Source organism: Callorhinus ursinus, unplaced genomic scaffold (assembly GCF_003265705.2).
Source record: "Callorhinus ursinus isolate GAN/ISIS: 27379988/994484 unplaced genomic scaffold, GSC_fseal_2.0 scaffold8, whole genome shotgun sequence".
NCBI classification, from domain to species: Eukaryota; Metazoa; Chordata; class Mammalia; order Carnivora; family Otariidae; genus Callorhinus; species Callorhinus ursinus.
In genome coordinates this window covers 40,084,469-40,109,356 of record NW_027397070.1, presented here as the reverse complement: position 1 = coordinate 40,109,356, position 24,888 = coordinate 40,084,469, and the positions used below count along the sequence as shown (strand labels likewise).

Sequence of the window (24,888 nt, the reverse complement as noted above, 5' to 3'; positions counted from 1 at the left end):
CTAATTTTGTTCCCTTTATTGATTTTGATTCTATTTTGTTTCCATGCATGGCCAATAAGGTATTCCCCCTTGTGGCAGCCATGATTGGGAATTTGGTTTTATAGTCTGATGATTCCTACAAGTGGATGATTGAAATTTATTCTCAGGTAAGAGAAGACAGAGAATCTGGCTTATTAGTCTTTCTCGCTTATTTGTTTTACTGTCATTTTGAGCCTAAACCAATCAAGAACTTTGTGACCTCTAGGAAGGGAAACAGCTCTTTATTTGTGAACCAGTAAGTTTTTTTTGGTTCTGTGTTTATTCGTGACCTGTGGTTGAAGTTGTTGAGATGAAGCTGCATTTTTTTTTTATGTGTCTGTGTATCTATGTGTCTGTGATCCACAAAGACATTTATCTCATTTTGTGAGTGTGAAATGTTTTCCTACTTCTGGAAAATATTCATAAATCATATGCCTATGAGACCACCAAGCAGAGTGGGCTTTCCTCAGGTTGTGCTTTGGATTCAGGGTGCCTCCCTCCTACCATACTCCTCCTACCCCACCCCTCTTCATCTGAGTCTCAATGTGATGAAGGTCTTGGGAGGGGTGATCCAAGAGTCCCTAATCTCCAACTCTCCAGTTTCAGAAGGATCTGGAGAGAAACGCCCCATTTTAGGGCCACAATAAAGTTCGCTTTGCGAGGGGGAAGAAGAAAAATACATCAAAATAATTATATTTTCTCTTAAATTAAAGGTGCTCTGTTCTGATAGACTTAGAGAAATAAATAAGTGCTTATATAGAATCTTCCTAAAATTACCAGATAATAAGTAAATTTAACATATTTTAAATGAGCTACATTAAAAAGCATTCTTGTAAGTTTAAGCATCAAAGATCACAAAGTTAAGATAAATCTTTGACAAATAACTTTAGTCATTACGAAAACCCAGCCATGTTCTTTTTCTTGTCAGTGTTAAGTATAATTAAGCAAATACTTTTTATTTTGCTTGGCTTTGTTTTTATTAAGTTTATATAGGTTTATTCATCAAATAAGCTAATGCTTTTCCTATATAATATTTTAAGAATGTGAAAAATGTAAAATTGGGTACAATATAATTGAATCATTATTCTGACAAACTTTAAATTTCAATAGTAATTATGTTTGTAGAATGTCAGCTTGAAAATAATTTTCAGGATCTTTAAGTAACAAAATCTTATTGAACTGATATAAAATTAATTAACAAATAATTATCAGACACCTAGATGATTTCTAAGTAAGACAGAATACTGGATCATTGATAACCAAGCATAATTTTAAGTTAATATACAGATCTTCCTTCAGTTATGGTGAAGCTACCACCTGACCCATTGTGAGTTGAAAATATCCTAAGTTGAAAACATATTTAATAAACCTAACCCACCCAAGATCATAGCTTAGCCTAGCCTACCTTAATCATGTTCAGAACACTTATATTACAGAACACTTCTGCAAAGCCTATTTTATAATAAAGTGCTGAATATCTGATGTAATTTGTTGAGTATTACACTGAAAGTGAAAATCAAATCAGAATTGCTGTATGATACAGAATGACTGTAAGTTTATCAGCTGTTACCCTTATGATTGTGGCTGACTGGGAGCTGCAGCCTGCTGTGGCTGCCCCAAATCACGAGAGATTATTGCCCTGCATATCGCTAGCCTGGGAAAAGATCAAAATTCAAAATCTGAAGTATGGTTTCTACTAATGCGCATCACTTTTACACCATCGTAAAGTTGAAATTTGTTAAGTCGAACCATTGTTAAGTTGGGGACAATTCATACTTTTATTTTAAAGCTAATATACTTTGCTTCTTATTTTTATATGCTAGAGAGAGGCTGTATCTTTAGGTCATGTTAATTAATATGTTTGTTCATCTTTGCTACATTAAGAAAGTACAAAAGCGATGCATGTGGCTGTAGAAAGTTATATTCTGTGTGTTTATGAACTTTGCTAATCTGCTCAAGGGTTTATATATGATTTCTCATTTATCTAGTTTTCACTGTGGAATAAAAATTAGTTATTTTCTTAAACATTATAATGAAATATGGGTGTTACAATTATGCTAGGGACAATAATGACAGAGAAGTATAACTATGTGTGTTTTTTTATTTTTCAAGAAAAAAAGTATTTTTTTTAAGGTTCAGTCCTCAAGATATTTGGTCTCAGGACACTTTACATGCTCTTAAATTAAAATTTATATGGATCCCCAGAGCTTTTGTTTATGTGGGTTATGTCTAATAGATATGTACTGTATTAGAAACTAAAGCTAAAAAATTTTTAAAATTTGTTGTTTCATTTGGAAATAGCAATGACAAAGCCATTTCATGTTAATATAAGTAACTTTTTATGCATGGTTTTCATAATTTTGGAATATTCTTTAGTGTTTGGCTTAATAGAAGTCAGTTGGATACTCTTATTTGCTTCTGCATTGAGTCTGATGTGGTATCATACAATATATAGCCACTGTAAAAACTCATGGTACATTCACGAGAGGAGAATAAAAAAGTCAAATAAAGTCTTAGTTTTATTATTATGAAAGTCGTTTTGACCTTGCAGACCCACTTAAAGTGTCTTAGGGACCCTTGTGGGTCTGGGGCCCACTCTTTGTTCTAAAGTAAAGTGGCGGTTTGTTTCAAAATATAAAACAACATAATAAAGGACAAAACTTTGGAAGAGACTTTTTATTTGCCTTGGTTTATAATACCTTTGTCTAAAATGAAGCTGAGAACTATATTAAAATTTTAGTAAATTTACTCAGGTTTGATGAGCTTATTTCTTAGTTTACTGACTAATGCTTTCCCCATGAAACTCAAGGTTATTTTTTGTGTAATCTCCTTTTTGTGCTTTCTGTTTATTTTGCCTTAATTTAAAGAAAAAATAAAGAACAAAGTTTCCTCATTTACAAGTGAGCTAAGATTATTTACAATTATGTTACTTTCTGTGCTTATCCCCAATTATTTTATTCTTGCTTTGAAAAATTAGGTAACCAGTACTGTTTCTCAGGTACCCATGATCCTATCTTAATTGAATACCCAATTCTTTTTTGACAACTTTTGATTTTGCCTTCTAAAGATCAGACCTAAATTTAGTAAAAAGTAAAACTTTCAAAATATCTTTTACACCTAAAACTATGTTTGAAATTTCCTAGGTCTCTAGAAAATCACAGATTATTTTTCTTTCATCTTAAAAAAAGAGATGTTAGAAATAATTAGGTTTGTTTGATATGTTACCAATGTAAGAGTGTCATGTGAGGGGAGTTGCTGTTATATCTGAGAAGAGATGCTCAGTGTGCCCTGGGTTAGATCCATATATGTAAAATGTTAATATAAATATTTCAGAAATTTTGTTTTATGGGACATGCCTGGAAGTTTTTTTTTAAAAGATTTTATTTACTTATTTGAGAGAATGAGTGGTAGAGAGCACGAGAGGGAAGAGGGACAGAGGGAGAAGCAGACTCCCTGCTGAGCAGGGAGCCCGATGCGGGACTTGATCCCAGGACTCCAGGATCATGACCTGAGCCGAAGGCAGTCGCTCAACCAAGTGAGCCACCCAGGCGCCCCATGCCTGGAGAGTTGACAATGCCTTTGCTGTCTGTAATATGTCTGCATCCTCAGGGGAAACACATCAAAACTTTTATGACATAGTTATATATTGTATCTTCTATTCTGATATTATTGGTTACAGTAATAAATTAAGTAGAGCTATTAAGTATCTGTCATCTTTGGAAAGTTTGTTTTCCTCTAATGCTTGCCTGAAAGCTCTGCTAAAAGCTACAGTAAATAGTTTGTGCCTGCAACAAAGATTCAGAGCACTAGGGAAAAGGACTATCACAGGTACTTTGAACTATTGGCACTTCAGAGAACAGTCTCTTGGGTACAGGCCCCTGAGGTGACATAGCTTAGATAACTTTTCTGTAGTACCAGTAGACTGTCAGGAATCCCAGGGCTCTTTAGAATAGAAGCAGATAACTTCATGAAAGCAGACTGCTAACCCAAGATCTAGCAGAACAAGAATGACATACAGCTGAATGAAATAATAAGGGAAATTTTATTGTATTTATTTGTTTGGAATATTGTTGATTAATTTTAATATTCTATTGCTTTACGGCTCTAGGTTTGCAAAACAAACTTAAAAAGGCCTATATGGTTAATTAACACTTTTGCTGTTAAATAATCAGGGCAAGCCTCTGAGAAAAGCCTTTTTTTTTTGTGATCAGTAATGATCTTTGTGATTATTTTGATCATATGAGGTAGGAGGTGGATACTATCAGGAAAAATTAAGAGACTTTCAAATAGACAAAAAAAAATTACTGGGGGTCCAATCTAGTGTATCCTTCCTGGCAATCTGCACCTTTCATTGTCTTTGAGCTATTTTACAATTCTGTAGGTTATGGAAAATTTGTAGTCATGCATATAATTCTTTAGTTTTCAGAGCAAAAAGCAGATACTGTTTACTTGAAACTGCCAGTGTTTTATAAAAAAAATAAACACTTTGGGGCAGAGGTGGAGGTAGGAAAAGATTTTGAGGGAAGCAACTGTGGAAGGGCCATTTCTTCTTGGCTGAGAAGAGGACTGAGGTCTGTGGGTCCTGTAAGCAGCAGGAGCCCCTTCTCCCTGCCCCAATACTCCCAGTTTTCCCATGACCCCAGTGTTGCTATCAAGGCCTAAAGGAGCAAATACCTGAGATCACAGCACTACAGGGACATTCTAGATGTATACAGTGGAGACTGGTGACCATCTGTGTCTCCCTGATTCACTGTTAGTCTCTTAAGCCCTTATCAGTTTCGTGGCATAATCCTTGGTGCAGGTGAGCTCCATAATGGGTTAATAAAATTTCCTGTCAGTTCTGTAGCATAGGTGCTCATAGTAGGATTTAAGTTGAATCATGTAAATAAATTTCTTGCATACATGAGTTTCTGCATGTAAGACTCATGCTTGCTAAATAATGCTTTTGGATCTTTCCTTGACCTCCCTGTCTTTTCAGTGACTGGTCTTCAGGCCCAGCCCTTGGGCTGACGCAGATGTTCTGTCTCTTAGGCTTTTCTTTCTGCTATTGAAGTACAACTGAAATTCTTTTGGCAACCAGAATTTGCAGGTTGGCAGGAGTTTGCTGCATTTATGTTTCATCTCTTTCTTCCTGGTTCCTTTCATGTCATTCCCACTTAAGGAGGGAAGAACAACAATTATTAGCTCCCATGGAATACTATGGGATGCCTAGTTCCTAAAATCTCCTTCCTAGTAAATTAAAGGTTTAGTGTAAGTATCTTACCATACAGGTAGTAAAATAAATAAAACCAATATGCATTACTATATTGCCTCTATTTGTGAACAAATTCCTAGGACAAATGACATCTTTGTTAGCATTAATAAAGAAGGTTAAGGTTGAGAAGTGTTCTGTCCTTACATAGTTGAGCCACAATTGCCAAGCCTCTGTTTGTTAGAAGCCTGTTGCCTTTTCAGAAGTACTGGAAAAGACAATCTTCAGGTTTGCAAAATAGGTATTGTCCATAATTAAGCTCATTAGCAACCAATAGAAATTATACATGAAATACTCCCTGGAAACAACAAATTTAACATTCAAGTACTCTTAACTTCAGGGTTTGCTCTTAAGTTATTCAGAGCACCACAGGCAGTTTGAGGGAAATGAAAACAGACAGGTTGAAAATTATTTCTTATAATTCTACTATAATGCAGACCTCAGCTCTGGCCTTTGTGATCTCAGAAGAGGTCTGCAGCAGTTTGTTCCACCTGGGGCTAAGGACTTGTATGAGACTTTGAGGAAAGACTAATCCAGCAATCTGTCTGCTATAAGGAGAATACTACCCACACTTCAACATTTTCACTCCTGGATGTAATCTGAGATGGTAGTCTTAGACTGAGATTCTCTATTTTTCTTCTATGATTTTTGGCTGCTGAAGGGCTATTTTTAGACACTCTAAAACTAGTTGTGAATGAAAGGTAGGCATTCTCTGTTCACACCACTAAATTCTGCCAAACAGTCAGGTTATAAATTTAGGCAGTTTTATAGCTAGACAGGGCAGAGACCAAGAACAATCATATATATAAGATCTAGCTAAAAATGCTGCTCTCGGAAAAAATCTGAATTTTAGTAATAACTGCTATTATGACAATATTTTTATAAATTTTCAGTTTAGTCATTAATATGAAAGAAAGAAAAATTGGAAAGGGATTACAGGCTGGCAAAATATTTTGTGTTCTGAAACATTTTTGAGCCAAAACATCAGGTTGGTTATTGTAGTAAAGTATATTTTGCTTTTATAATATTATTCAATGGACCCAATAATCATCATGAACCAACATATTTCATTAAGTTTATATAAAGTTAATGATACTGAGACATTGAAATTGTGATTTTTAAAGGACTAAACATATACTTTATGCAAATAACTTAGTCTTATGAAATCCTATATATACTTATATATATGTTTGTATTTTATTTTCATCATTATGATTATGATCATTATTACTTGTCAAAAGGGGCAATGGAATACCTAATCCTGTCTTTCCTCCCTGTGAGGAGCTAAGGGTTCTTTATCAGGTTTGGAATATGTGGCGGGGGAGGACAGGATCTTGGGTAAATATCATGTATAAAGGAAGTCCTAATGTTATAGTAAAGTTGAGTAAGCAAAGAAACAGAAATCTTCAAAGGAACATGAAAATCATTTTGCAAGTTGTAGGATTCTCCAAGCTGTTCCTGAGGTAAGCCCTCTGATCTACGCACACTGCATCCCTTTTAGAATGTCCAGAAATTTCTGAAGCCCTATGGATTTTCAGATTTGTGCAGATAATAGATATCTACCAGACTATAGTTAATCAAGGACATTACCTCAGATAAATTTTCATGAACCCCACTTTTTCATACCTTTTCCCCCATGGACACACCCCCTGATGTGATGATGACATCAGCACGACTGATACCCTCATTCAAGGCATTGAGTAAGTCATCTGGGCTGGAAAAAAAATAAAGACAAATAAATTAACCACAAGAAAAGATTTTAGATATTTAAATGCCAACTTAACACTAAACCACTTTATTCACTGAGTAGGCATTAATATGGGTATAGCACTATATTCTGTATGAAGTGGGAATCAAAAAGGTCTCTCCCCAATGGAAGCATAACTCTTATTGCGGAGAAAGAACCTTCTAAGTGCGGAAGTAGTAGCTACTGGTACTTTCACAGGGCTTTTTGCTCTAACAAGGCAGCATAATGAGGGAGACATTGAGGTGCTGGTAGGCTGTCTAACCATCCCAGTTTGCCTAGGATAATTCCAGACTTAGTACTGAAAGTCACATGTCCTAGGAAATCCCAGGCAAACTGGGATGGTTGGTGACCCTGGGTGTTGGGAGAGGTCACACAAGACTCTTTATAAAGGGAATATGACTTAAGTTAGTTAAGCCTTGAGAAATGGGCCAGATTTTCACAGGTGGAACAAATGAGAAAGGGCCTTATAGACACGAGGATCAGCCTGTGATGCATCCTCAGTGGAGATTAATATGGGGAAAAGTAACTATCTAGAGTGAAGGACTTAGAATGACTGGGATAGGACATGATTTTGGAAGGCTCTCAAGCTCAAGAATTGGGACTTCATCTAGCAAGACAAGGGTAGTGGTAGGGGTTCCCTAGAAATATGAAGAGGCAATAGGTGTTTATTAGGAAAAAACAAGGAAAGCAGAGATTATGAAATATTCTGAGAGGGTAAAAGGACAGATGAATATTAGGGATTGAAACTAGGCAGATTCCTGATAGTCAACTGAAAAGACCAGTTTACAGGCCCTTTGATTGCACAGGTCAAAGGCCTCAGAAGAAGAGATGGAGCAAAATCAAAAGTCTACCCTCTGGATGTTAGAAGGGTTATAAAGGCATAACTTGAGATTGATAAATTGAGGAAAAAACCAAAGTGCCAGGTATGGGGGCTAATAGGGGGACAGGAAGGTAAGAGTTAGCTAAAAAGAACTATCTAGTTACTACTTGAATTCCATACAAAGGTACTGGTAATACACACTGCACTTGCATTCCCCTTCAAATGACAGAGTACAGAAAGGGAGCCTTTTGAGGAATATCTGTCTAGCCTATATCCTTGTTTTCTGAGAACTTCTTACCCTGTGGGGAAGGGAGGTAGTTTCTCTTTTTCCCCCATGGACATCTAACAAGGGAGCAATCCTAGCTTGTTTTTCCAGTTCTTGCGTTTAGTCCCTCTTGACAACTATTTTGCTCTTGGGTTCCTTGAGATAACCCTACATCTTCCTATAAACCCCTCCTTTGCTTAAGTTAGCCTCAATGTTTTTTTGTTAACTTGAAATCAAATGATGTCTCAATGAGATAGCATACATTCCTCCAAATCACTCTTGATAGTGAAGTTTTTTCATGTCCCTTTACCTTAAGGTACTATTTGATGGGGGAGAGAAGGAGAAAGGAGGAGGAAAAGTGGGTGGAGAAGAAGATTTGTAACTAGGACATCATTTCCCTTTTTATCTAGGGGTGATAGAGGTAAGGAGAGGAACTTGAGATTCACCTGAGAGGCTACCTTCAACTCTCTAAGGCTCTAGAAGAGATAAGCTAGTTGGGAGGTGGCATAGCACAGAGATCAAGAATCTAAACTCTGAAGTCAGACTGCCTGGGTTTAAATCCTGGTGCTACTATTTGCTAGATGTAGATTTTGGACAAGTTGCTTAACTTCTCTTTGCCTCAGCTTTCCATCTATAAAGTAGAGATAATATAGGGTTGTTATGAGGATTAAGTGACATAATACATATAAAACAGTTTATGGAATAGTACACAGTACAAACTAAGTTTTAAAGAAAGGTTAGTTGCTATTATTGCTGTACTACTGACAGAAGCTTATCATATAAACATACTTAACACCCTGGCAAAGTTCAACTTTAGCATGCTTGATAGTTGTTATTTAGGAGAATATTTATGACTAACACAGAAGAAAATCATATATTGGGCCTTAGATACATTCAGAACTATTATGTGAGAAGTCCAAATGGCTCAATAGCAAGCTAGACCTGGTTCCAGCCTAAATAGTTTCATTTACTGGTTGGTTCTCTTACTGGATCTGGATAAAATTCTCCTCTCCAAGCACTGGCCTATGAGTATATTGGGGGTTGTTTAGTTCTGAGGAGAAAGCTCCCAAGGAGAAGATACAAAGAGAGAAGTTTGAAAAATGGCTCACATGGTCTTCAATCTACAAACATAGGGACTCTTTAAAATCATCTACTGAATTGCTTATGCAGCCAAAAAGGTACCCAGGTATTTGATAAAGATAGGATCTATGTTAAAACATAAAAAAAAAAAAACCAAAACCTTAAAAAAATCCCTTTCAAAGTTAAACTGGTTAGGCAAACATCTTAGAAGAATTATATTCAATAATGGGTGTATTTAAAGTAGTTTTGAATTAAGTATTTTGTACAGATTTTTCATCAGTCTTTTTCATTTTACATTAGTGAAACAGAGAGCAACTTATTCTGTTGTATTGAAATACTATAAGATATGCACATGATGGGTTCCTGATCACTGCATGCCCAGAGCTCTGGGCCCCTTCCCTTGTTGAATATTATTATCATCAGGCTGAGCCAAATGGTTGGTCAATGGAGTAAATGGAAAAACACAAACACAGGATAATGTAGAATGTGGTTCAGGTGAATGGACAATGAATAGTATTAACAAAATATAATTTTGTGTTAGTACAAAGAGACATCAGCTAATTTCACCAGTTTTACAATACGTAATTTATAACATGTCAACTCGAGAGGATTCTGGTAAAGTCCCTGGAAACAAAGCAGCAGTAACATACACATCTTCATGGTATTAATCTTTGTAGGTGGATAAAAGGTTCTGGGACATGCTAGCTGATGATGCAAATAAACATACATTTCAGTGATTTTTTTTTTTCTTACTTGTTTTTTTAATCATCTGGGGAAGATTTTTTTTCCTATTTTATAAAACTGCAGAGTCATCAGCTCTCCATATGAACTTTTCTAACTTGCAGAAATAAATTAAAAGGGATTTTATGCCTTTTAGGATTCAAAGAACATTCTCAGTGTTGCTTTCTACTTTGTGTCTGGTGTATTCACAAAACATTGAGTCTCAAAGTTGGAAGGGTCTTTGGGGGGCTCATTGTGTTCATTATCACAGCCGGGTGCATTCTTTGGGTCCTGCTCTTTTCTGTCCTCCTCTGTCCCTCTCTTTGACTCTACTTGCTGTTGCATATTTCCGGTGTCTGGGATCTAATAAGAGATCATGGCTTAGTAGACGGTCAGGTACAAATGTATGCCAACAGTCAGAGGATCTGTAACTTCATTTATGTTGCATACTATAACTCTATTTATTGATAATAAGTCTGCGAAGTAGATTGAACAGGTAATATCATGCTCATTTTATAGAAAAAGAAAGTAATATTCAGAACAAAGTAGTGTTTTATTTATTTTTTAAGTAGGCTCCACGCCCAGTGACCTGAGATCAAGACCTGAGCTGAGGTCAAGAGTCAGATGCTTAACTGGCTGAGCCACCCACGTGTCCCCAAAGTAGTGTTTTAAAGGTGAGATAGAGCAATGTGGCAGAGCTAGAACAAGAGCCTCTGGATCCTCATTAAGTATTTATTCTATCCCAGTGACTCATCAGAGTGACTGTCTAGTTCTTTTAGGACAATGACATGTCATACAAGGAAAATTCTCATGAGAATGGGCCCTTGTGCAAAAGCATCAAATGGTAAGGCAAAAAGTGAGAATCTGTCTGTGTTGACTAGGAAAGTGCATGTGTGGACATGTTAGTATAATTCTGGGGAATGAAACAAATGTGATTCTGATCCTATGTACAGATGGAAACTGAAGATTTTGATTAAACATAACTTTAGGGCTTGTTTGCAAGTCATAATTTGCTCTCTTGTTATGATTCATATTATATTTTAAATGATAAAAATATTTCCAACATAACATAATAGTATAACAGCCATATATCTATCTTTCAGATTTGACAAATGCTAATATTTTCCCATATCCCAGGGAATACTTCATATTCCCTCTTCCCTCATTTTCTTAAGAAATAAAAACAAGTTTGTTTTCTAAAACTAAGCAATTACTCTGAATAATGATAAAAGGAATAGGTAACAAGGATTATAATTGTGGATATTATAGCAGAATAAAAACTATTCATGATTTTTCAGTTTTGTTAAATAGATCATGGTGTATTAATTTTCTCAAAGAAGGGAGAGTAAAACTAAAACATCATAATCTGATATTTTACTATATAATATTACCTTATATATCTTATATGTCTTTTAAATGACATTACTTTGTATATATTAGATCATTTGATATTTAAGAAATAAAAGTAATGACAATAATATGCACATTTTAGAAGAATAATACACTTTTATAGGTATGTGTTAATTTCACAACTCTATGTGGCAGGCAGGGCAGGAGAGGGCACTGAGGTTCACAGTGGTAGTGAACGGTTCGAGGTTACCCTCTGTTCACTCTACTACTCTTTTAAACTATAGTAATATTCACATAATGAAAGGTAATTTGTTATACACAGTATGCCTTCAGATAAAAGCTATTTATCATTTTTGTCTAAATATATAAATCCTATTTATGGATGCTATATAGAAATGATAAAAACCTGACAATTTGTACTTTTAAAATTTGAACTATCTTCTCACCATTGCCACTGGAGGGGATGCTGGATTAAGCAGATTAACTTTCCTCGGTATATACCAGTAGCTTCCCTTTTCTCAAAGAGCAGCACATCTTAAAGGGATATTGTGATATCATTTAATTCTTCCTTCATTAACAACTGTAATTTTAATTAGATTTGAATGGTGATTAACCATTTCTTTAAAGATAAATCGAATACCAGTATTAGTCTTGGTTTACTAGCACTTTCCATTTTCACTTGAATTATTAAATATCTACCCATTGTTCTCTTAGAGTACCAATATTATATAAAAAATTCTAAAAGACAGCTGATTTAGTACAAAATGCTAAAAATTTAAGTAGTAGGTGAGAAAACAGAACTGTTAATTGAAGCCCTGAGTGTCACAAAGTCTAGAATCTAGTTTTGTCTCCTGCTAACTGAGATAATTCTGAAAAGCAAACATCACTTTTTGGGAGTCTCATTATTCTTATTTGTAAAATAAGAACATTTGGACCACATTCTTTCTATCTCTAACATTCACTGATTTAAACCCACTTGAAGCTGAGTGGAACCCAATTTAAGCACAAAGGTATCATTCTTTCTTTCCTTTCTCTCTTTCTTTCTTTTTTGTATTTCAATAGAACATGGACAGCTTGCTGTTGGTGCCTTGCAATTCATGAGTTGTGATTTCTGTGCCTTTTACCACTTATGATCCTTTTTTCTACTACAATTATGTTCACATCAGGGCCACGGTATCCTAGCAGCTTCCTGAGGGCTGAGAATAAATAGAACTCTCAGTAGGCAAAGGAAAATACCAGCAATCTAAGAAGCCAGCAGCTGGAGGGTAGAAGAATAAGCACAATTTAGGACAGCTTCTACTGAAATAAAACTGCTGGGGGAAATAAATAATCTCAGCAAGAATAACAACAAACAATTAAAGCACTAATAGAAATAGACATAACATTAAAAGGATGTCCTGGAATGAAAAACATGATTTTCAAGTTTAAAAATTTAGTAGATGAAGGTGAATATGGTGCCTAATGCAAACTCATTTAGTGGCCTGAAAGACCAAGTGGTAGAAATATCTCAAAGGAATGGGGGCGCCTGGGTGGCTCAGTCAATTAAGCATCTGACTCTTGATTTCAGCTCAGGTCATGATCTCAGGGTCGTGAGATCAAGCCTCCAGTTGGGCTCTGTGCTCCTCAGGGAGTCTGCTGGAGATTCTCTCTCTCCCTCTCCCTCTGCCCCTCCCCCCTCTATAAAATATCTGAAAGGAATGTACAAAACTAAAAAATGATGGAAGTCAATGCAGGAAATAATAAGAAACTTGGAAGACAGAGCAAGAGACTGACATATTACCAATAGGAATTCCATAAAGAAAAAAAGGAACTGATGGAGGGGGAAAACAGAGGAAAATTTCACTTATTTGAAAAGGACTTGGGAGTTAAAAAAATTTACTGAGTTCAAGATAAGTTTGCCCAAAAACAGAAACCTAAGAATGTCTTGGTAAATTCTGTAATTTCAAGGATAAAAAGAAAATCTTACAAGCTGTCAGACAGAAAGATTGGGCTTATTAACAAAGGAAAAAGACATTGGCTTTGGACTTCTTACCTACAATACCCAAACTATAAAATAACAGATTACTATAAACATATTCAGAGAAAAAAGGCCTGCAATCTCCAAATCCTATACCCAGTCAGATCCATTCACCTATCAGGACAGAAGAATCATATTTGTGAAAATGCAAAGATTCAGGTAATAAATCAACCAGTAATGTTCTGGAAAAATGACTCTAAATGACTCTAAAATGACTCAGATCAGAAATCTCAAGATAGGGGAAGATGAAGAGGAGAGGAAGCACTTTTCAAATACATTTACAAACACATAGATAAAACTATACAGCTAAATCTAAGTGAATAATGATCAAATAAACTGGGAAGTTATCATATATGTACTAAATATGGATTTCCCAGAAGTTGTAGAGACATACTGCAAAAGAAAACTTAATTCTAGAATTCAAAGCATTTTCTCAGCAATACCTAAAAGTTTAGGGGTGAGAGGAGATGGGGAAAGTAAAAGTTCACTGGTGTAGGGGCACACAGAGGAAATAGGAATTCCTTGGAGAAGGGATATAGTAAGCACCTTTTAAAAATATAATAGTGGAAAAATGTATATTTGATTATGAATATCAGAAATTAGAAGGAAAGCATGAAGAGAATGGTAAAATATAGCACACCTTCCAAAATAGTAAGAGGGCAAAAGGGAACAAACAACACCTGGATCAAACCAACAATAGAAAAAAGGACAAGGAAGAAATAACAAAGGTGGATAAATTATAAACATTAAATAAGTTGGAAGGCAGCTGTTTAACAACTGAGCCACCTAGGCATCCCAAGGGAATCATTTATGGCAAACTTCATGGTAAATCAAAATAAATTTTATGCCAGGATCATGGTTACAGTAACTCAAGGCTGGTGCAAAATCAAGCCTTTTTTTTTTTTAAAGCTCAAATCCCATTTGAATGTTATTCACAACGGATACACTAAAAGATGAAAGACTGAAAAAAAACCTGATAGGGCACAAAGACACCAGCCCAGTGTAAATAAGTGAAAAAGCAGGAGTGGCATATTAATGTCAAAGTGGAATTTAATTTAAAAGAACTAAAAAGGATAAAGAGAGGCAACAAATTGTGAGAAAAGGCAAATTTATAAAATTGATACAATAATGTAGGGTTGTCTCACAAGACAAGGTCTCATTTTTTCTAGGCTTCTTGATTGCCCTGCCAAATCCCTGCACATTGTAGGCACTCAACAAATCAACTGAATTAACCCTGGCCTCAACTCAATCTCTCTACAGTAGCTTTGGGAATGAAGAATGTACAACTATTACAAGTATAATATAATATAATAATATTGTCTGCAGTTAGAAGAGAAGATACTACTTAGCATTTATATAATCATAAATAGCACTATCTTTGAAAGGCTGTCATGTAAAAGAGGGAGTAAATTTATTTGGTGTTGCTCCAGAGGGCAGAATTAAGGGTAATGGATGGAAGAAACAGAGATAAAGACTTTGGCTCAGTGTATTGCAAAAACATCCTCGGCACAACAGCCATTCAACAATAGAATGAGTGCCTCATAATGCAAGTTAAGATGTTTCTCACTAAAAGCATCAAACAAAAACCTGATGGCTAGCTGTTAGACATTTCTCTAATACCTCCATTGGGTAAAAGAGACTGGACTGGCTAACATTGGAAGTTCCTTTCAATTCTAAGATACTGTGATTCTATGGAAATAACTGAAATTAATATTTTCTTTTCACATATAGACTGAAGCACAGAGGGAGAAACTGACTAGAGCACTGAAATACAGTACTCATCTTGCAGATCATACTTTTCTTTCTCTCACTTTCTGAACATCAGGAGCATTTGACTATTTGACTTGAATTAAAAAAAAAAAGGCATTTTTTTTCCCCCAAAGTTATGACATTCACTTTCAGCTTGGGAAATGGCTACCAATAATAATAACTGTACTCTCCCTGGAATTCTAACTTAATTCTAACTTAACTGAATATCAAAGAAGCTTAAACTTAACAGAAAGTAGATAAAAGGGAAAGGTAAAGCAAATCTCAAAATAAATCTCAGAGAATGCATGTAGCTTTCTTAATACTTTATGTACTTCAATTTCTGTGAAAGAAGAATATGTCTAGAAGGTATGATATCTTTTGACTAACATCTTTTCAGATTTCAGAGGGCTTTGAGAGCCCACTTTCAGTTCAGATTTTTGCTTTTTAAAATTTGCGTCTGCCTTAACTTACTATAATCCTGACTTTGACATTTTTTTTTTTTGCTTTATCATGAAGTCTACTATAAAATTCAAAACGAAGACAGAGTCTTTACCCAAGTTTAGATTTTATGGATTTCAGAGACAACATTCAGAATGTAAATGCAATTTTATTTTAAAATATTTAATATAAACACGCAGATGGACAACAGCTGTTAATTAGTTTCCTATTTCATCTGTTACACCAACTGTAGCTGTATCATTTTAAGATGAGTGAAGATGACAGTGGGAAAGTGAGAAAAATTCTAGGATTTGGAGATTAAGGAATAATGCCAGCTGATCATAGCAAGATAACAACAACAACACAACAAAACCCCCCAAAACCCCAGTTCTGGAAGTATATTAATCATATACTGATTTCCTCAGAGGTCCAGGGTAAATTCCTCAGCTACAAGTATTTTCTGGGTATCAACTTCATGTATTGATTAAACTTCATACTACATGTAGCCATCATTTAGTCCTTCTTCAGTCCCACTGGGTGTTTAGGCACTATAAAGTCATGTAAAGACAGAAGAAAACATGGTCCCTGCCTTTAAGTTTACAAGCTAATACAGAACACATAAGATAAAAATTTAGGAAAATGAATGAAATAAGCAATGAAATTAATATCACTGATTGAATTCAAATACATTAATTAAAATGAAAATACATATAAAGTAAAATGGTATAAATGTTGAGTGGGACAGAATGATCAGAATTGGCATGGGTAATCAGGAAAGGTTTTCTGGAAGATATTACTTTCTAAGTAAGAAAACAATTTCTAAAAGTACAGTAATACCTGGAGATCATTTTTAGAAGAATCAGTAACATCAACTGTAACAGCAACTCTTAAGGCTTAAGAAAGGAAACTGTAGTAGCCACCAAAAAAGTCCGACCCCAAGAGTGGGAAAAATCTCTTATTGTTAAACACATTTGGTAAGTAGAAAGAATATTTTTGGTTCGTCAATAGAAAATGAGATACCTCTCTTAATAAATAAATTTATTTAGAAATCTATCAGAAAATAAATCTATTATGTTGACTCAAAAATTAAAACTTTACATATTGAGCAGAAAAGGTGTTCATTTCATAAGAGAAGAAAGGCAGTTTATAAAGATAACAAGAATTAATTAAATTTGGTTCTAAATTCTCCCTGATAGAAATTTCTACTTTTAGAACAGTAGGTAAACACTAAGATGTTAGGATATGTTTGTTTCACAAATTGGAAGACATGAAGCACTGGGCTTTGCCCAAATAATCACTGTAGTGTGAAGTCTACCTTGATAACCCCTTCTAAATACGCCAGTTTTATAAGAATCCAGTTTGCTATCTCAGTGCTTGTTCCCTTTCCGTTTCATGCTTTAATGTAAAGAGGCAGCTTCACAAATTGGCAACAACAGGAGCAGGCAATTCAAATCCCAAACACCAGTCTGTGACAGAGCCAAGCAAGCCCAGCAGATATGAGTGGAGCAGGCTTCTGTGATGGCAATTTTCCAGAAGGGGGAACTCTTTTCTTAATTATGGGAATTTCTCAGCCCTTCAGGCCTTGCAAAGCCTAAGTCAGCAGTTGGAAGCTACATTACCACGCTGTTTTAAAGATTTTATTTATTTTATTTGACAGAGAGAGACAGCGAGAGCAGGAACACAAGCAGGGGGAGTGGGAGAGGGAGAAGCGGGCTTCCCGCTGAGCAGGGAGCCCGATGTGGGACTTGATCCCAGGACCCTGGGATCATGACTTGAGCCGAAGGCAGACGCTTAACGACTGAGCCACCCAGGCGCCCTACCACGCTGTTTTAAAGCTGATGTAAAAATATAAACAGCTCAATAGTTAAAATCAGTTTTAGACATGATATAAATTCAATTAATGCTGAACTTCAAGAAATCTTCCCCAAGTGGATTCTGTGTATTTGGATCATGATTACTGCTTATTATATTTAAGAGGTAAATGTATAACATCATCTACTTAAGCCTGAGGGAGCAGTTCCCCAACTTTTTAAATTAGAGGCTTCATAAATCCATTTGGAATGCTACTCCCTCTCCTCCCACTTTATATTTCTTTTTCTTCAGAAACATAAAATGAATTATCTCAGCCATAAAGCTTTATGTTGTACCCCTTTTGGGGATGTGTCTCAGTTACTAATGCAATTCTCTTGTCAGTGCCATACTTTCTGGTCTATTCCTATGGCTAAAGTTTTTGGACTCACTGTGAAGGGACCCTGTAAGCTCTTCTGGACAGTTGCAGTTTCTAGGTTCCATGGAAAGAGGGTGGTACAGAAAAAGATGGCAGGGCTATCTAAATCTAGGAGATATACTCTACTAAGTACTATGCAATAGGGTCACCAAGACACACCTTTATGTCCTAGCCTTTGTGGAGCTTATAGGCTGGTGGGAAAGAAAACAGCCCTAACTTAATATAAATAAGTCTTTTTTCCACCCTGTTTTTTTTAATTATGTTATGTTAATCACCATACATTATATCATTAGTTCTTGATGTAGTGTTCCATTGTTTGCATATGATGTAGTGATTCATTGTTTGCATATAACCACCAGTGTTGCTGACCTTAGGGGGAAAGCTCTCAGTTTTTCCCCATTGAGAATGATATTCGCTGTGGGTTTTTCATAGATGGCTTTTATGATATTGAGGTATGTAACCTCTATGCCCATACTCTGAGAGTTTTGATCAAGAAAGGATGCTATACTTTGTCAAATGCTTTTTCTGCATCTACTAAGAGGATCATATGGTTCTTGTTCTTTCTTTTATTAATGTATTGTATCACACTGATTGATTTGTGGATGTTGAACCAACCCTGCAGCCCAGGAATAAATCCCACTTGGTCGTGGGGAATAATCCTTTTAATGTACTGATGGATCCTATTGGCTAGTATTTTGTTGAGAATTTTTGCATCCGTGTTCATCAAGGATATTGGTCTGTAATTCTTTTTGATGGGGTCTTTGTCTGCTTTGGGGATCAAGGTAATGGTGGTCTCATAAAATGAGTTTGGAAGTTTTCCTTCCATTTCTATTTTTTGGAACAGTTTCAGAAGAATAGGTATTAAATCTTCTCTAAATGTTTGGTAGAATTCCCCTGGGAAGCCATCTGGCCCTGGGCTTTTGTTTGTTGGGAGATTTTTGATGACTGCTTCCATTTCCTTAGTGGTTATAGGTCTGTTTAGGTTTTCTATTTCTTCCTGGTTCAGTTTTGGTAGTTGATACATCTCTAGGAATGCATCCATTTCTTCCAGGTTATCTAATTTGCTGGCATAGAGTTGCTCATAATATGTTATCGTTGTTTGTATTTCTTTGGTGTTGGTTGTGATCTCTCCTCTTTCATTCATGATTTTGTTGATTTGGGTCATTTCTCTTTTCTTTTTGATAAGTGTGGCCAGGGGTTTATCAATAAGAAACAGTTCCTAGTTTCACTGATCTGTTCTTCTGTTCTTTTAGTTTCTATTTCATTGATTTCTGCTCTGATCTTTATTATATGTCTTCTCCTGCTGGGTTTAGGTTTTATTTGCTGTTCTCTCTCCGGCTCCTTTAGGTGTAGGGTTAGGTTGTGTATTTGAGACCTTTCTTGTTTCTTGAGAAAGGCTTGTAGTGCTATATACTTTCCTCTTAGGACTGCCTTTGCTGTATCCCAAAGATTTTGAACAGTTGTGTTTTCATTTTCATTGGTTTCCATGAATTTTTTAAATTCTTTTTTAATTTCCTGGTTGACCCATTCATTCTTTAGTAGGATGCTCTTTAGCCTCCATGTATTTGAGTTCTTTCCGACTTTCCTCATGATTGAGTTCTAGTTTCAAAGCATTGTGGTCTGAAAATATGCAGGGAACGATGCCAATATTTTGATACCTGTTGAGACCTGATTTGTGACCTAGGATGTGATCTATTCTGGAGACTGTTCCATGGGCACTAGAGAAGAATCTGTATTCTGTTGTTTTGGGATGGAATGTTCTGAATATATCTGTGAAGTCCATTTGGTCCAGTGTGTCATTTAAAGTCTATTTCCTTGTTGATCTTTTGCTTAGATGATCTGTCCATTTCAGTGAGGGGGGTGTTAAACTCCCCCACTATTATTGTATTGTTGTTGATGTCGTTTCTTTGCTTTTGTTATTAATTGCCTTATATAATTGGCTGCTCCCATGTTAGGGGCATAGATATTTAAAATTGTTAGATCTTCTTGTTGGATAGACCCTTTAAGTAGGATATAGTGTCCTTCCTCATCTCTTATTACAGTCTTTGGTTTAAAATCTAATTTGTCTGAAATAAGGATTGCCACCCCAGCTTTCTTTTGGTGTCCATTAGCATGGTAAATGGTTTTCTACCCCTTCACTTTCAATCTGGGGGTGTCTTTGGGTCTAAAATGAGTCTCTTGCAGACAACATATTGCTGGATCTTGTTTTTTTTATCCAGTCTGATACCCTGTGTCTTTGATTGGGGCATTTAGCCCATTTACACTCAGGGTAACTATTGAAAGATATGAATTTAGTGCCATTGTATTGCCTGTAAGGTGACTGTTACTGTATATTGTCTGTGTTCCTTTCTGGTCTATGTTGCTTTTAGGTTCTCTCTTTGCTTAGAGGACCCCTTTCTATATTTCTTTTAGGGCTGGTTTCGTGTTTGCAAATTCCTTTAGTTTTTGTTTTTCATGGAAGCTTTTTATCTCTCCTTCTATTTTCAGTGACAGCCTAGCTGGATATAGTATTCTTGGCTGCATATTTTTCTCATTTAGTGCTCTGAATATATCATGCCAGTCCTTTCTGGCCTGCCAGGTCTCTGTAGATAGGTCTGTTACCAATCTAATGTTTCTACCATTGTAGGTTACAGATCTCTTCTCCTGAGCTGCTTTCAGGATTTTCTCTTTGTCTCTGAGACTCGTAAGTTTTACTATTAGATGTTGGGATGTTGACCTATTTTTATTGATTTTGAGGGGGAGTTCTCTGTGCCTCCTGGATTTCGATGCCTGTTTCCTTCCCCAAATTAGGGAAGTTCTCTGCTATAATTTGCTCCAATATACCTTCTGCCCCCTTTCTTCTTCTTCTGGGATTCCAATTATTCTAATGTTGTTTCACTTTATGGTATTGCTTATCTCTCGAATTCTGCCCTCGTGATCCAGTAGTTGTTTATCTCTCTTTTTCTCAGCTTCTTTATTTTCCATCATTTGGTTTTCTATATCACTAATTCTCTCTTCTGCCTCATTTATCCTAGCAGTTAGTGTCCCCATTTTTGATTGCACCTTATTAATAGCCTTTTTGATTTCGACTTGGTTAGATTTTAGTTCATTTCTCCAGAAAGGGTTTCTCTAATAACTTCCATGCTTTTTTCAAGCCCAGCTAGTATCTTTAAAATCATCATTCTGAACTCTAGTTCTGACATCGTACTAATGTCCGTATTGAGTAGGTTCCTGTCAGTCGGTACTGCCTCTTGTTCTTTTTGTTGAGGTTATATTTTCCATCTTGTCATTTTGTCCAGAGGAGAATAGATGAATGAGAGAACAAAATGCTAACAGGGTACCAATGTCCCCTGAAAATATAATCTAAACAAATCAGAAAAGACCTGAAACCAGGGTAAAAGAAAGGGAAAAAAAGAAAAAAGAAAAAGAAAAAGATAAAAACAAACAAAAACAGAACAAAACAAAAAAAAACAGAATATGATCAGATATGATCAGGCTGGTGCATAGATCAGTGCCACACACTAGATTTTGGGTGTATTTTGGTCTTTTAAAGAAAGTGCCTCCCAAAATTTTAAAGAAAGAAAAACATATGTACAAAAATAAGGGTTAATACGATGAAGGGATGGAATATGACTGTAAAGATGAAAATTATAAAAGATTTTATAAAAGGAATTGATAAGTTGTTTGAAAAAAGAAAGAAGAGGATTTAAAAAAAGAAAAAAAAAGGGAGACAATGTGATTAGGCAGGAGACTAGAACAAAGCCATACACTGGAGATTTAGGGTATATTTTGATCTGTTAGAAGAAACTGTATCTCAAAATTTTAAAGGGAGAACAACTTATATATATATATATATATATATATGCCAAAAATAAGGGTAACTACTATGAAGTGATAGACTATGACTCTAAAAATGAAAAATAAAAATGTTTTTTAAAAAAAGGGATTGATAAGATGTTGGTTGAAAAAGGGAAAAAGAAAAATTCAAAAAAAAAGACAGTTTTAAAAAAATTAACTTTGAAAGACTAAAGAATCATGGTAATAAAGCCATGAATTCTATGTGCAGTATTCCCCTAGCGCTGGAGTTCTGCTGTTCTCATTGATCGGTAAACTTGGTCTTGGCTGGTGGTTCTTGCTGATCTTCTAGGGGAGGGGCCTATTGCCCTGGTTCCCAAATGTCTTTGCCGGAGGTGGAATTGCCCCGCCCTTGCCAGGTCTGGGCTAAGTAATCTGCTTGGGTTTGCTCTCGGGAGCTTTTGTTCCCTGCAAGCTTTCCATTCAGCTTTGGAAGATGACAGTGAAAATGGCGGCCTCCCAATCTCTGCCCCAGAGAAACTGAGAACTCAGGGCCCCACTCCTCAGTGTGCCCCCAGAGAAAAGCAGTCAATCATTCCCGTCTCCCTGGACTCCGCCGCACTCCGTGCTCACCCAGCCTGTGACCGAGCGTTTCTACCTCTGGCGCAGGACCCCGTGTGGAGTCTCCAAACCCAGCAGATCCCTGGGTGCACTCCTGTGCTGCTCCTCCTGGGGGAGGAAGGGTAGTCTTGCTGGATCTGCCATTTGTTGGGTCTCCGCTGGAAGAGCAGTGTCCCGACTGTGCAGCGGATCATGGTTTATGGCAACCCTGAGCTGAGAGCCCACTCCTCGGCTCCCTCTCTGCAGCCGGCTTCCCCGCTCTGATACCGTGGAGCTCTGCCACACTCAGGCACCCCTGGTCTTTCTGTGACCCTGAGGGTCCTGAGACCACACTGTCCCGCGAGGTTTCCACCCCCCCCCCTCCGCTTAGCCACTGGAGTGACATCCCTCAGCGGAGCCGACTTCTAAAAGTTCCGATTTTGTGCTCTGCTGCTCTATCACTTGCCAGAAGAGGCCGACGGAGGCCCCCACCTCCGCCGTCTATCCTCCCGAATATTGTCTCGGATTCACTTCTCTGCACGTCCTACCTTCCAGAAAGTGGTTGCTTTTCTGTTCAGAGAGTTTTTGCTATTCTTTTCTTCGATCTCCTGTTGAGTTCATAGGTGTTCTGAATGGTTTGATCCCTATTCAGCTGAATTCCTGAGACCAGATGAAATCCAGGTCTCCTACTCCTCTGCCATCTTGCTCCGCTCCCCCTTCTACCCTGATTAAGCCACAGAAGTAGCAATTTCTCTAAGAAATTTTATCAGGAAAGTGAGGTAAAGAAACAAAAAAAAGGAAAAACAGAGAAGAAAGTATGTGCCCAAATGATGACTATCTCAACCAAGTCTGGCCACAATTATCTTGGCTGGAACATATAATACACTCTACTCATTTACCTATCCAAACCTCTTCATTTGTTTTAGACTCTTCTTCATAGTAGGGAAATAGTAGTAGCTCTTGCTGCCTAGGAAGACAAAAGGAGGCTAAGAGGTTATTTAACCAGCCATGGGGAAAAGAATACTAGGACATCTGTTGTCCCATATTCAAGGTAGAAATAGCATGGAGCTTAGAAAGAGTTTATCCCTATAAACTCACACCAATTTGTACCAATTAGAAATCTCTAGACTTGACTAGTTTTGTATTCAGGTCATACTCAGTGTTTCTTCTCTTTTTCTCTTATTTCCTGGCATTTGCTGACTAGCTAATGCACCGACACTGTTCTAATTGCTGAGGAAACAGCCATAAGCAACTTGTTTTACATGACTACCAGCAGTTGAGGATAGCAGTTGTTTTATTATCATTTTACCTCTGCTATCAACATAGCTTTGCATATGTCAGACAATCAACAAATGGTCATAAAATGGATAAAATAAAAATTTAAAGACACTCTCAAATAATTGTGGGTATATGCCAAGATTTAGTTATACACCTGTTCATCATTTACTTACAATCGAGAAAGGTTAGGAACAACCTAATGTCTGACAACAAGGGATTGTATAAATAAATAATATTAAACTTTATACTGAGAATGACATATAGGCGTTTAAATGATATTGCAGAGGACTATGTGATAATAGAGATGGATGTTTATGATACACTGAGTGAAAATGAAAAGTTAAAATAAGACTGTGATTTCTTTGATTTTTATACTCACACACATAAACTGTACACATAGAACTGAAGAATGGAAGAAGAGTAATACTGGGTAATGGGATTATGTAATGTATGTATTAATTTCTTTTCTTTGTTTTTTTGTGAACCTGTATTCTCTAAATTTTCTTCAGTGAACATTTATTTGTTCTGAGATTAAAAAGTTACATTAAAAATGTACACTAGAACATCTAGAACAATGGCCCAAGAAGTGCATAATAGAACTGCACCAGGAATAGAAGATGATCATGTTATCCCCAATCTAAAATCTTCCAATGTTTTACTACTAATTATAACTCTGTAAACAGTATTAAAAGATACCATGCAGTCAGTACAAAGCTGACAACTTAGGGTAAGTCTTTTCTGCACAGCTGATTTGTAACTCACAGATTATGTTCCCAGAGTCTTTATATAAAATTGGTTGTTTGGAACTTAGAATACATTTCTAAATAAAAATCTATAAGTACTATAGATGTTGGGTATGATTCTAGGGTAAACAAACAAACCTTAATTTAGCTCATAATGTTACTAGTATATTGCTGAATCACTCTTTAGTACTAGCCTGAATTATGGAAGCAAGATGGAAGACTGAAGAAAGAATGCTGAAATGTAAAGTGTTTGCTTATGACATCTTCTCACCTACCTTTCTTTGGTCTTTTTCTGCTACCAAGTGTACTTCTTGCTAGACCTTCAGTATCTTGCTATGCTAAGGTTCTGATGTGGTCTTGCTTAGTTATTTGCCCTCTGCCAAAGAACTCCAAGTTCTTCTTCTTTTTTTTTTTTTTTAAGATTTTTATTTATTTACTTGCGAGAGAGAGTGCACGGAGGCAGAGGGAGAAGCAGACTCTCCACTGAGCAGGGAGCCCAATGCGGGACTCGATCCCAGGACCCTGAGATCATGACCTGAGCCGAAGGCAGACGCTTAACTGACTGAGCCACCAAGCGCTCCTAAAGAACTCCAGGTTCTAAGTGATTTGCTTCTGTTCATTCAGTGCAGAGGATTTACACAGATGTTGGATGTCTAGTTTAAACTCATTCACATTAATATGCAAACAATTCTTTGTCAGGTAGAATGCTCTTGAACACAATTGGATTTTTAAATATTAGATTATCAGAAAATACAGCAAAGTGAATAGAACACATTTAGCCAGTGCATGGGTTATCTGGGCTTAATAAAAC

At 36.4% G+C, this 24,888-nt stretch overlaps 1 protein-coding gene across 11 annotated transcripts in view; it reads right to left on the bottom strand.

The window, feature by feature from the left end:
- GPHN (gephyrin) overlaps window positions 1–24,888 on the bottom strand; it is a 633,555-nt gene that overhangs the window by 26,901 nt on the left and 581,766 nt on the right. For all 11 annotated transcript variants that reach the window (XM_073895379.1, XM_073895381.1, XM_025869865.2 and 8 more), the window contains one exon: window positions 6,896–6,983. In XM_073895379.1, the coding sequence (XP_073751480.1) occupies window positions 6,896–6,983 (88 nt within the window). The remainder of the gene's footprint in view (window positions 1–6,895; window positions 6,984–24,888) is intronic.